The sequence below is a fragment of the Notothenia rossii genome (assembly GCF_949606895.1).
Source record: "Notothenia rossii genome assembly, chromosome: 11".
NCBI classification, from domain to species: Eukaryota; Metazoa; Chordata; class Actinopteri; order Perciformes; family Nototheniidae; genus Notothenia; species Notothenia rossii.
In genome coordinates this window covers 50,219,767-50,232,604 of record NC_136910.1, presented here as the reverse complement: position 1 = coordinate 50,232,604, position 12,838 = coordinate 50,219,767, and the positions used below count along the sequence as shown (strand labels likewise).

The window sequence follows — 12,838 nt, the reverse complement described above, 5'->3', positions numbered from 1 at the left end:
TAGGTATAATGTGCAATAGGTCTTTTATTGTTGTTCATTACTGATTAGATTGACTAATGTACTAACGGCTGTACTTTTAGTCTGTTATTGGTTATGATACATACAATATTACCAGCTGTTTCGTTTAAAAAAAAAGTTTTGTGATACGCAGGAAGGACTTATGTGTTTTATATGACAAGGCTTACAGGTTACTGAGTCCTCACAAGCATACACACTAGTTATAAATAAGTGTATTGTGTTCCCTACCAGGACACCTGTGGTTTGGCATCACAACAACAGCGCCGTGTTGCCGTGGCACAAAGTCACAACTGACGGAACTTTAGTCCTGCTGCACGTCGACCTATCAGCGCAAGGCAACTACAGCTGCTATGACAACGGCGGGCTCCTCCTCCACTCTGTCAAACTCAGGCTGGGCCGTAAGTGTTGTTGTGTTGGGACTTGTCCTGACTCTCCACGCCTAATTTAGGAGTTATTACTTTTTTAACAGCTCTGCTAAGCTTTTAGTCTCCCACTATGGAACCTTAGCTTTGGAAAAAAGAAAGTTCACTTTGAATATTTTAGCCTAAAAGCAGAAAAAAATGCTCTGTTTCTCCTCATTTTTCATCTCTTGTAAGTTCACCTCAACCTCTAGGTTTGTCTTTCATCTCTATATTCCCCCCTTTTAAAAAAATTATTTTTAAATTTTCTTTTCTAAACATTTTATAAATGATGGCCTTCCGTCTACTACTACTACTGCTAGATCCTATTTCAACGGGGATGATCAGAACAGCGCTACTGCTCCTCAGAGGAAACGGGTCTTATCAGCCGTCAAATAGACAAAGCCTTCCACTTCCTGTCTCAAACAGGAAGCGTTTCCCTAAGTGGCCTTCCTTTGGAGGGACGGAGAGTTTTCCATGGTGCTGTCCAAGCCTCTGCTCAGATATTTTTGGTTCATGATAGGGACACCAGAGCATAGAGCACTTTGATTTACACCTAAAGACAAGACATACTTCAATTATTACACCAGAAAACTCTCTTTCTGTCCTAATAATGAACTCTGTTTGATTCCTGTTTCCCAGACCGCCCCGGTTCGCTAAACATTTCCTGTCAAGTGCCCAATCACACGCATGTTCGCTGCTCCTGGGTGGAATCAGTGAAGACCTTCCTGCCAGCCCAGTACAACGCCATCTATAAAGTGTGAGTTACTGCAAGTCACACAGCAACGCCCAAGGTCACTCTCAGAATGGACTAGGAACTAACTAAATATAGTGCGTGTGCCACAGAGTTGAATTTTGAATGAAGCGCATTTACTGCGAGCCGTGGCACTCAGTGGAAAATGTTAACCACAACACATTACATCTCTTTTTTTTACGTTGCGACTGAAGGAACTGAAGTCGCATTGCATTTAGCATTCAGCTGTGGTGACATCTTAGTTATACATTTTTTTTCTTTGCAGTTTCCAGAATACACTTAATGAAATAAATCACCCAAAAAAATAAGGGTACATCAACTACTCACCCTGTGAAGAACTCTTGAAGAAAACTGGTCTTCAGGAGTTCAAAAATGGGTATTATTGTTGATGAATTTAGGTAAATTGCAGCCATGTTTAACAAAGAACACAATCATTTAAAACATCCATTTTTAAACCCACACACAACTCAAGCCGTTTCATTTCCCAACCTAACTTTCCAAACACATCCACTTTTCTTAAATTCAAGGTAACACAGGTTTGAGTCATTTATATATGATTGATATGGTCTTTTTTTATATACCTTTAAATTGTCCTTCAAAAAGAGAGCGCAACACTTAAACGTTTCTGTTTTGTTTTTAAAGGACGGGTCAGGAGTCGAGGACATGCGTTGTGGACGTCTCTCAGAAGCACTGTGATATAGTTCATCCTGCCTACTGGAGCGACAGACAAACCCTGAGCGTCCAGGAGACCAACGCCCTCGGGTCCGAGACAACATATGCCCGGATGCGTTTACATAAGCTATGTAAGGGTTGAACACACCGTTTGAATGAGAAATGTGTATGACGATTGTATATCTCTGAAGCACTTAAAGGTCACCTATTGTGCAAAATCCACTTTTTCATGTCTTTAATACATAAACATGTGTCCTCTCTGTGGAAAGAGATCTGAAAGTTTCAGGAAAAAAGATTCTCTCTCTTTTTGTCCTGATCCATTTCTATCAAAACCTGTCTGAAAATGAGCTGATTAGATTTGGGCTACTTTATGATGTCATAATGATTTTTTGGCTTGTGTAACCATTAGCCAATCACCAACCAAGTTAACCCCCCCCCCCACCTTATCACCTCAATCTTCTCCTAGAGCACCATTGTGTTCTTTGTAACCAAATATCTCTCAGAGGGGCGTGGGGAGGGGCTCCTTATTTTCATCTAAAGTAACAGACAGAGAATCAGCATTTTTGAAACAGGGCTGAAACAGAGGGGATTATGGGATGAGAGACATGTTTTGTATATATCTGAGACCTATAATAAATTGATGGAAACAGTGTAATAGGGGACCTTTAGGTAACCTTCATGATCAATGTTATAAACTGTGGCCAAATTGTTCAGCAGTCCTGTCTGTAATGTCAATCCCTGGATATTCAATGTGCATCTGCAATCGTCTTTAGTTGTCCCATTTTACACCTACTGGTGAATTTAGTTTAAAAAGAACGCGGGGTATAGACAGGCGCCGTTTCTCAATGTCGAGTACAGCTGCTGCAGAGCCACTATTTCAAGTATACTACTTCATTGAGTGGCGCCGAATGCTGGGCCTTTAACATGCATTTAAACAGTCCTTCTGCGCCACTCGATGACGTAGTATACTTGAAATAGTGGCTCTGCAGCAGGTGTACTCGACATTGAGAAACGGCCACACACTGACGTTGTAGCTTCAGTACAAAAATCGAGCTCAGGCACGCGAGTCGATTGACTTTCATAACCAATGAGCAACATAAAACTATACAAATCTAAGGATCTAACGCTCCTTCGAATATTTTCTGTTGTTCTCGTGTTAATAGCAGAAACCCAACAGTTACGTAGTTAGTGACGTTTAATAGCGTTGGCTTCACTACGGTCCAGGCAGCTCTTTTTTACCTCATTATCACTTTTATCAAAGTCTTTTCAGGTTCCCTGAGCACAATGCTGCTGCTGTGAAGACATGAAATACTTCCAGCAGGTTCAATGTTTGTTAGAACAATTGTATTTCTTTAAAACATCTGTCGAAGTCAGGCAGATGTGGCCAGACATGAAAACACAAACAAAATGGAACCTTCAAAATCTAGTTAAAAAAAGGAAGAAGCAAACTATGTCCATTAGGAAATATATATTCATACAACACTCACATACATACACACACAACTTTACTGCTGCACATCTTTTTCTAATGGGTTGTGTGACCTTTCCCTTTTGTTCCTCAGATAACGACCTCAATGATCTTGTTTTGCGTGTGTGACGCGTTCTTGTTGCTCTAGAGGCATTCACAGCATCCTTGAGGCTTTATAGCGGCTGATGCGCCAATTGAATAATGCCCAAGGATTTTCACAACCTCTTCAGACTTTATGTCAGAGTTCACTTTATAACATTAAGAGACGTGAGCGCGTGGGACAAGATTCAGAGAATCAATGGATCGTTTCTACGATAAACAAGGTGGCAAAGTCATAGTGCATTTTCAGGTTGATTCTCTTTGCATTTCCCAAAGCTGCAACGATACACCATTCATACTTTATTCATAATTTTGTTCCATTCTGTCATGTGACTCATTGACTTGATATGTTCAGGGTTCCTACGGTCATTAAAAACCTGGAAAAGTCATGGAAATTGAAAATGCAAATTCCAGGCCCTGGAAAAGTTATGGAAAACAATATTTTTCCCTACATTTTGTAAAAGGCATGGAAATGTAACCAAAGTTGCATAAAATATAATTTATATTTTATCTAATCGCCGAAATAGTAATACTATAACGATAATAAATACTGCATCGTATAGTTATAAAACGTAAAATGGCATTTGACTGTCGAGGTGTTTCGCTGGTGAGAGATGTGTACAATCACGCCCTCTAGTCTCCAGTGGCTTTAGTCTGTAGGAGCTAGTAAGCCAACTATTGGATTTGTTTTAGATAGACACAACATGTTTATTATGCAGACCTTATTTTCCAGCTTACCATGTTAAAATAAAAATGTTTCAGTGGTACTGCTGAGAAAGAGTAATTTTTTTTGGTCATGGAAAATGAGGTAAAGGTCATGGAAAAGTCATTGAAAAGTCATTGAAAATCATTGGTGAAAAAGTGTAGGAACCCTGTATGTTGTTTAGCTTCCTTTTAACCAACCATCGGCTGCACCCTACCTTCTGTCTTCCCTTGCAGTGAAACCAAACCCTCCACAGTCGGTGTTGGTGAACGAGGTAGAAGGCTTTCCAAAGAGGTTGAACATCTCGTGGGAGCTTCCCTCCTCCTGGCCGCAGAGCCTTGGTTACCCCCTCCTGTTTCATATCAGATACAGGCCAGAGGGCTCCTTACACTGGTCAAATGTCAGTAAGCACTCGTTTGTATTGTTCATCCTGATATGACTTTTGCATCCTGTCAAACATGTACATTGTATACTTTATTAAAGGGAATGAAATTGTAGTTTATCACATTATACTAGCAATTGAAACTATCTTTAATTTCTTCACTGTGATTGGTCCAAACCCAAAGCCCTGTTGTGTGTTATATAGGTTGTAGTGCATGTAAATGGTCTGCAAAGGAAAACATTCCAGCCAGAGGTAGTTTCTCTCCCACCCCTTTGTTGTGTTCTGTTACATAGTGATATAACTATATAACACTCAGCCAACCAATCACAGCAGACTGGGCTCTGGTTTCAGACAGAGGGAGAAAATATGCGTAAATGCTTAAAGTATGTAAACATGTCACAGTAGAGGCACACAATATAAAATATGAGCCTGAACATGTTGATAATAGGCCCCCTTACATTCCCCTGGCGTGTACTTAGTGAGTGTTCGTCTGATTCATTCAGAACCCATACTAATGCCCAGAACTATTCCCTGTCCTGTCTCTTTCTCAATCTTTTAGGTTCTCTCCGTGCAGAGTCCAGTGGTGATATTGGACGTCGTGGCCGGTCACCTCCATGAAGTCCAGATCCGTGCGCGGGACGAGCTGGACAATGAGAGCCTGTGGAGTGAATGGACGGCCGTTTCTCTCTGCAGGCCGTGGGAAGGTACGAACGATCTCAACGTGCTTCACTGAGGACTCTTTACGTCCTTACACAACATCACTTAGGCATCTTACTTCCTACGACTTTCTACTGTACGCATATTCATTGTGTGTGTGTGTGTGTGTGTGTGTGTGTGTGTGTGTGTGTGTGTGTGTGTGTGTGTGTGTGTGTGTGTGTGTGTGTGTGTGTGTGTGTGTGTGTGTGTGTGTGTGTGTGTGTGTGTGTGTGTGTGTGTGTGTGTGTGTGTGTGTGTGTGTGTGTGTGTGTGTGTGTGTGTGTGTGTGTGTGTGTGTGTGTGTGTGTGTGTGTGTGTGTGTGTGTGTGTCCACCCCAGACCCCATAGAGGTGCTCCCGCCAGACGACACATTTCCAGATGATTTCTTTCCCACCGACACCAAACCCGAAACCTTCACTACGAAAACAGACCGTAAGTCATTTAAAAATGATAATCACAACATTACATTTTGGATGTTTATATTCACTGTATTTGTTTTATTGCAGCACAAAATACCGTTTTTTTTTTTTTTTTCCCGCAACGTAGACTTAAGCGTTTGACACTGAAATGAAATGCACCCACTAAACTTGTACCATTAAATTCAAAAAGCAAAACATCCATTATGTTATTAAAGTGAATTCATTACCACAGTCAAGCTGATCCAACTGTTTGGGTTTGTACAGTATGTGAATCACAGCTAGTCAAACAGCAGGCTGGCGTGCTTCTTCCCTTTGTTTGGCGCCTACAAGAACCCTGTCACTCATTAATGCTGCAACAAGGCAATATTTACCGTCATACTCGAGAGCAGAACAAGCACCACGTGACACATACCTGCAGTGAATTGTACCTGCAGGGTGTCGTGTTCTCTGGGCCTTGGATGAACACTTAAGTAACGCAGCAGCTCACATAGAAATGGGCAAAAACACAAACGACATGCACGTCTAAAATAAACACATGCAGGAAACGCACAACAAGCACAAGGATGGAAATAGACACATTTTGCCAGGAGAGGCGTTGATGATGCTCTGCTGTGAACCAGATGTCCTCTGTGTGTGTGTGTGTGTGTGTGTGTGTGTGTGTGTGTGTGTGTGTGTGTGTGTGTGTGTGTGTGTGTGTGTGTGTGTGTGTGTGTGTGTGTGTGTGTGTGTGTGTGTGTGTGTGTGTGTGTGTGTGTGTGTGTGTGTGTGTGTGTGTGTGTGTGTGTGTGTGTGTGTGTGTGTGTGTGTGTGTGTGTGTGTCCACCGTCATGTGCAGATGTGCTCATAAATCTTTGTGTGTGTTTTTGCACATGCTATCGTTAATGTGTGGCTGTGCTTTGATTTTGTTTTGAGTTTTCTTTGTGTGTGTGTGTGTGTGAGCAAGAGTTGTTTAGTCCTCTCAGTGCGATGAATTCATGTTTGTGTGAACGCTACCTTATGGCAGATTTCAAACGAACTGAGAGTCATTCAATCTAGAAGCACACACAAACTGCAATTTTTTTCTCACAGGCAAACAAACAAGGAACATTACATGGCAACAAAAATATGAAATATATTTTTTTGACACATCTATATTTTAATGAGTTTTGCAACAAAAGACGAAAACCCAGACATGAGTGGACTGTAGCTTATTCAGATGTGACCTTTTTTGCTTACCTATTTCTGTGGAAAATGTATAATTTGAAATGTGGTTTTCACTGATAGGAACATGCTTTAATGCCCAATCCTGTGTTTCATCTACAAAATATGTTCACCCGTTGCCCAGTTACTTTCTTTTTTCCCGTCTTGAATTACTTTAAAAATTCCTTCTTTGAGTCAGCTCTCCTCCTTCTTTACTTTCACTTTCTCTCTATCTCCCTCCTTGTTTTGCTGACCCCCCCTGTCCCCCCTCTTCTCTCCATTCAGCCTCTGTGAGTCCTGAGGACGAAGGTAATTTGGGTTTGGTGATTCTGCTGGTTTTGTTCTCCGTGGTCATCCTCACCACCGTCCTTTCCCTCATCTTTGTCGTGTGGTAAGACCACACACACACACACACACACACACACACACACACACACACACACACACACACACACACACACGTATCCCACACCCACAGGCCACAGCTGTGTGGTCTTACTCTATTTCTTTGTTTGTGTATGACACTTTTACGTTTATTTAGTCTTTTCTAACCTATTGTTGTGTGTTTCTAGGGTAAGGCAGAGGCGGCGTAACCACGTGACCAAACAGCAACTCTCCTCTATGGTCAAGATGAAGTCCATGCCAATCTAATGTGAGCCACTTAAATCCACAAACAATGATCGTTTTGAGCTTTTAGTTTTGGGTTTTGACTCGAATTTTGTGACAGAGGAAATGTCCCTCTCACACTTGTCTCGTTGTCTGCTGTGAATATGTTTGGTTCTCATCGTACGGCCACACACTGGGGCGTATGTTCTTAGTTCAGCTTGTTTGGCACACCGTTTTAGAGCTCTGGGTGTCAAGCAGCCTCTGCGGCGAAGCTAATTAAATCCTAATTAAGTGTCACTTTCAGATTTATATTAGTGCCACGAGATGCCCTCAAATGGGAGTTAGAAAGCTCTGCCTTTGTACGAACTGAGACGCTTCAAAGTGCTGCTATAAACAACATTCAGTCCTTCAGATAGTCAGCCAACATGTGATTATAACACACACACACACACACACACACACACACACACACACACACACACACACACACACACACACACACACACACACACACACACACACACACACACACACACACACACACACACACACACACACACACACACACACACACACACACATACACACACATGCTGCTGCTGTTCATGTGGTGAGCACACACACACACACACACACACACACACACACACACACACACACACACACACACACACACACACACACACACACACACACACACACACACACACACACACACACACACACACACACACACACACACACATACACACACATGCTGCTGCTGTTCATGTGGTGAGCACACACACACACACACACACACACACACACACACACACACACACACACACACACACACACACACACACACACACACACACACACACACACACACACACAGATTATAACCCTGAAAATATGCCTGCATACTGTATATTTCATTCATCTCTGTTATTTAAATCTGAAATGTCAAGGCAGTGCTTAATTACGTTATGATTTATGCATTTTTTTAAAGTTGCCTGTTTCTCTCTTTCACATCTCTCTTATATGTTTTTCCAAACCTCTTTTTTCTTTTACTTCAATTGATTTTCTCCTTTTTTTCATCTTCTGACCTTTTTCTCTCTCTCTCTCTCTCTCTCTCTCTCTCTCTCTCTCTCTCTCTCTCTTCTTAGGTTGATTTCCAGCATCTTCTCCTTGTCAGCCCGTTGTAGGGCTCCATCGAAGAATCAGCGTCTGCCTTTACCGACGCAGCAAGCTGATTGTCCATATTGAACTACATTAACCACAATGCATCAGCCAGGATACATGGACATGGATGGAAAAGGGACTTTGTGGAGTAGGGTAAAGCTACACAGCAAGCTGACTGAAGGGTAAGATTTCCCTGGACACATTCAGTTGTCACATCAAAACTCAACTTCCCACAATGCATCAGCAGACCCTACTCTATTTGAGGAGTGACACTGCATCAGGACATTTGATTTCACCCACCTCCATTGCTGCTCCAGGCGATTGACCCCTCCCCATTTGAGAGGAGCCATGTTTCTGAACTCTTTAAGCAACACGTAACCACAGGAAGTGCAGCTGCCGAAAAAGGAGAACATAGGGTTTCTTTTTTAGGGAGGGGGGAGATTCCTTTTTTCTGGGACAATTTTCCTTTCTCCCATCAACCAGAACTCCTCACATTCATTCATTTTTTTCATTATGACATCGACCGACTCAATGCTGTGAAGGAAGAGTGTGTGCATCTGATGCCAAAGCAGCAGATCGGGGCATTAATGGTCTCAGCTGGGGGGGGGGGCATGGGTTATAATATCCAGGGGGGGCGGGGTTTGCTTGTCCAGACTTCATTTCATTTATGACAAGTGACTACATGTTGCACGATAGTTTTATTGCCTGATGGCTACAGGTGTTCTTCTGATACCTCTTTGTGTCCATGGTTACTGACTGTGTGTGAACAGAACACACACATGAGGTTAAGAGAAGAGACTGGCCTTCACAAACCACCAGCATTATGACAATACACAGATACTTAGCTAGATAGAATATATTTAAAGAAAATGAATATCCACTTCTTGTGTCATATTAAGCTGCATTCACATGATACGTGATTTGCTCTCTGTGTGCAGAGACTTCAAAGTCAACTTTATTGTCAATCTTTCTGTGTACAGACAGAGAGATCGAAATACCGTTTCCCACAATCCCGAATATAAAAGAAATGTATATCAAATATGTGTGCAAATATGTATATATATATATACACAAATTGCCGTAAACAGTCAGTTCAGTTTTGTTTGTATTGTTTCCTGCTAGCTTGATGTGATTTGTTGCGCGTCGAAAAGTCAGGTAACTAGGTCTAAAGTGGAAATCATTTTACTTTGAGCGCATCGTTTGAAGTCAATTTTGAGCGATATGATACGCTGATGGTAGCGCTTCCGTATAGTCGGGTGGAAACTGCTTTCTCCATAGAAACACAACAGCAATGGCAACACAGCTGTTTCGTTTGTCATGTGAATGCAGCTTTAGAAAAACCATCACGACAGGCTGGTTCATTTATTAGCATCAAACTCATTGGAACAGTTACTTGGGAAACATGGAGTAGCATTATGGTCTTTCAGTTGTGAATTTGAATTGTCGGCTTCACCAAGTGGTCAGTTCCCTCATAGGAAAACACGAGTCTATGTAGCTAAATCAGATCATTGTTTTAAGTGCTGGTGAACATCAGAGGATCACCAACACCATAAACTGACCAGAGCGACTCTCTGAACTCGTGTCGTCTCACCAATTGACGGTAAATGAGTAATCTCTTGGCGGTTAGCGCTCACCACTTAAAGCCCCAAATAGCTCCACATTAGTCAATCTGGTTTAGTTTACAACCTGTCTGCAACAGATGGAAGGTACACAGACAATATGCATTTCTTTATTTCCTGGTTATGTTTTTTAGATTGAATCCAAAGCTGATTCATTGATTGGTTAAATGATAAACTGACGGAAAGGTGCAAGTCGAACTTTTTCCCGTTTGACGGCTGCATTTCCTCCCAAGCTAGCTCCACATATTATGCATGGATCCAGTTGAAGCTTTGTTTTGTATATTATTGGATATCACACTTTAAAAAAAAAAAAGACATTTGGTGTATGTTATTGTAAATGATGTTTATATGTAGAGAAAAACACATTATCAAGGGAGGTTTCACAGACATGGTTTACCTCAGTCTCTGTAACGGACAAATGAACCCCTAGTAACCGACCTTTTGGAGCCTTTTACTAAAAAACTAAATTTGATTCAGTTTGGAAATTATCATATACAAATATATTTTTTAAAAAGTGTCTAATCAGAAGACATGGCATTACATATTTAGTAAGTTCTTCATATTATATCGTTTTTGAGGTTAAACATTGTCAGGTAAAATCCCAAAAGAGGAGACTTCCACAGAATTTGTTATTATTATTATTATTGTTATGGAGTGTGAGGATAAACGATGTCTGCAGAAGCTTCCCATCATTGTGTATTTGTTTCTTTGTCCCCAGTATATGAAGCTGTTACTGTACCATTACTGTATGGACAACGTGTTTACTGAGCTTCATCATGTCTTCACTTTCACGTTCACTCACTTCTCTGCGGTCACATCAACTACATGTTCCTCTCTGCTCTCTGGCTAACCCAGGAGCAACTTTCACAAAGTAACTCACAATGTTGCTAAAAAAGTGTTTGTCTTTTGACATTAAGTCGCCAACCATTTCCTCCAATCTCTAAGACTTACCTGGATCTGTAATAGATTTATTTTTGTACATGCTTGTCTAGGTCTTGAAGGTCTGGTTAACATGAGATCAACTAAAACACTTTAAATCCCGTTAGGAGAGCCGTCAAGAAAGACACTTTCCTGCATCAGATTTGATAAACAATCGATTTGGGCCGTGTGCAGTACTCTGTCCTGTATGTCCCGTTCAGACTCATCTGTATTCTCGATGTGGTGTGTGACTATAGATACCACTGTTCTGTTTCCCTTGTGGTGTTCTCTCTGTTTCTTTGTGGTCTTTCTCTTTCTTCCTGCTGACTGTATGTGATGGCAGATGGAGCCTGTTGCTTTTAGTTGTTAAATATCATCAGGCATCCATTCTCAGATGTACATAGTGTTTTCTATATGTGTACCACAGATTTCCCCATAAGCCGTTATTTCTTCCTTTCCTTGTATATGTCTGTGAAATAAAACTATTTTATCACATTGTTTAGCCCTTTGGGGTTGTCTTTTGTGTATTCATCCGATTTACGTCTACAAATATGTGATGTCACAAACATTTAACAAATTGAAAAACTGCAATTATTCTGAACTAGTGGTTGAGAGGATTAAACTGTCTTTCGCAGGCCGTGGTACTGGAGCACTTTCCCCTGAAGCCGGCTGTTTATTGTCTGTTTTAGTAAGCTGCCATTGTCTGACTGTGACAGAGTTGGATGTTTCTCAAATGTTTAAGCCGACCTTTGTTGTCTTTATGAAAGACTCTTTTAAGATCTAACTGGAATTGAGTTGCCTGGCTCCACTTCCCATGGCAAACATGTTGTCATGCATTCTGTCTGTGCTGGTGTGGTTGTGGAAAACACGTTCGGTATCCAGTTTGAGCCCTGAAGACAAGGAAAACATTCGCCATATTTATTATCTTCATGCAGTGGAATTGCAGCTCCTGACTCAGACCAACTGCCTCCTTCCTGGTGAGTTGAGGATTTTCTCAATTAGCAGAAACAGCTCGGCACAATAGATAGAACACATTCGTCACTACATGCTCCTAAAGCCCTGATAAGTGTCCATAGTACATAGGCTACCTTTTATAACAGCACTCATCGTCGTCGCATGTAGCCTAGTCATTACAGAATACATAATCTTTTTAGGGCCCGAGCCCGAGAGAAAAACCTTTAGAAATGGCCAGGATTACTATATTATTTTCACCAAAATCAATCGCGTTTTTGAGAGATTCCTTAGCATGCTCAACAACTTGTTTTGCACACTTGTCAGGAATAATAAACTGCTATAACTCACGTCTAAATTGTCAAAACTGTTTTAGAACCTCACACGTTGGATAAGTAGGAAGTTATTGTTGAGCAGGTTAATCAGATCACCGCCATATTTGGTCTTCTAAATGTCAATACCTCGCCAGCCAGACTTGTGTGGTTCTTGGAACACGTTACCGTGGCAACGCATTGTTCAAGATAAAAAAAAGTACTTCTTTTGGGCTTAGCGATGCATGTAGATATACAGAACTTGACACACGCAGTCACACACAGTAACAAACAGTTATCTGATGTTTATTTTGTTTCGGTATGGAAAGGTTGCTCAATAGCGCCGCCTTATAAACCTTAACAACCCCTGCTGTACGTGACACCTAGATTAAGATATTTGGTATGCCATGAAAATTATCATTAAAAATGTTAAGTCACAATATATAGTTTAGCAAGCATATATTGATTCACAAATAAA

At 41.2% G+C, this 12,838-nt stretch overlaps 1 protein-coding gene across 1 annotated transcript in view; it reads left to right on the top strand.

The window, feature by feature from the left end:
• Positions 1 to 9,159, top strand: part of il11ra (interleukin 11 receptor subunit alpha) — a 47,865-nt gene extending 38,706 nt beyond the window's left edge. The window contains exons 4-12 of the mRNA XM_079658961.1: positions 250 to 416; positions 1,059 to 1,176; positions 1,813 to 1,973; positions 4,349 to 4,512; positions 5,054 to 5,198; positions 5,530 to 5,622; positions 7,074 to 7,179; positions 7,361 to 7,440; positions 8,546 to 9,159. Coding sequence (XP_079515087.1) covers positions 250 to 416; positions 1,059 to 1,176; positions 1,813 to 1,973; positions 4,349 to 4,512; positions 5,054 to 5,198; positions 5,530 to 5,622; positions 7,074 to 7,179; positions 7,361 to 7,439 — 1,033 coding nt within the window. The 3' untranslated portion in view covers position 7,440; positions 8,546 to 9,159. The remainder of the gene's footprint in view (positions 1 to 249; positions 417 to 1,058; positions 1,177 to 1,812; positions 1,974 to 4,348; positions 4,513 to 5,053; positions 5,199 to 5,529; positions 5,623 to 7,073; positions 7,180 to 7,360; positions 7,441 to 8,545) is intronic.
• The last annotated feature ends 3,679 nt before the right edge of the window (positions 9,160 to 12,838 follow it).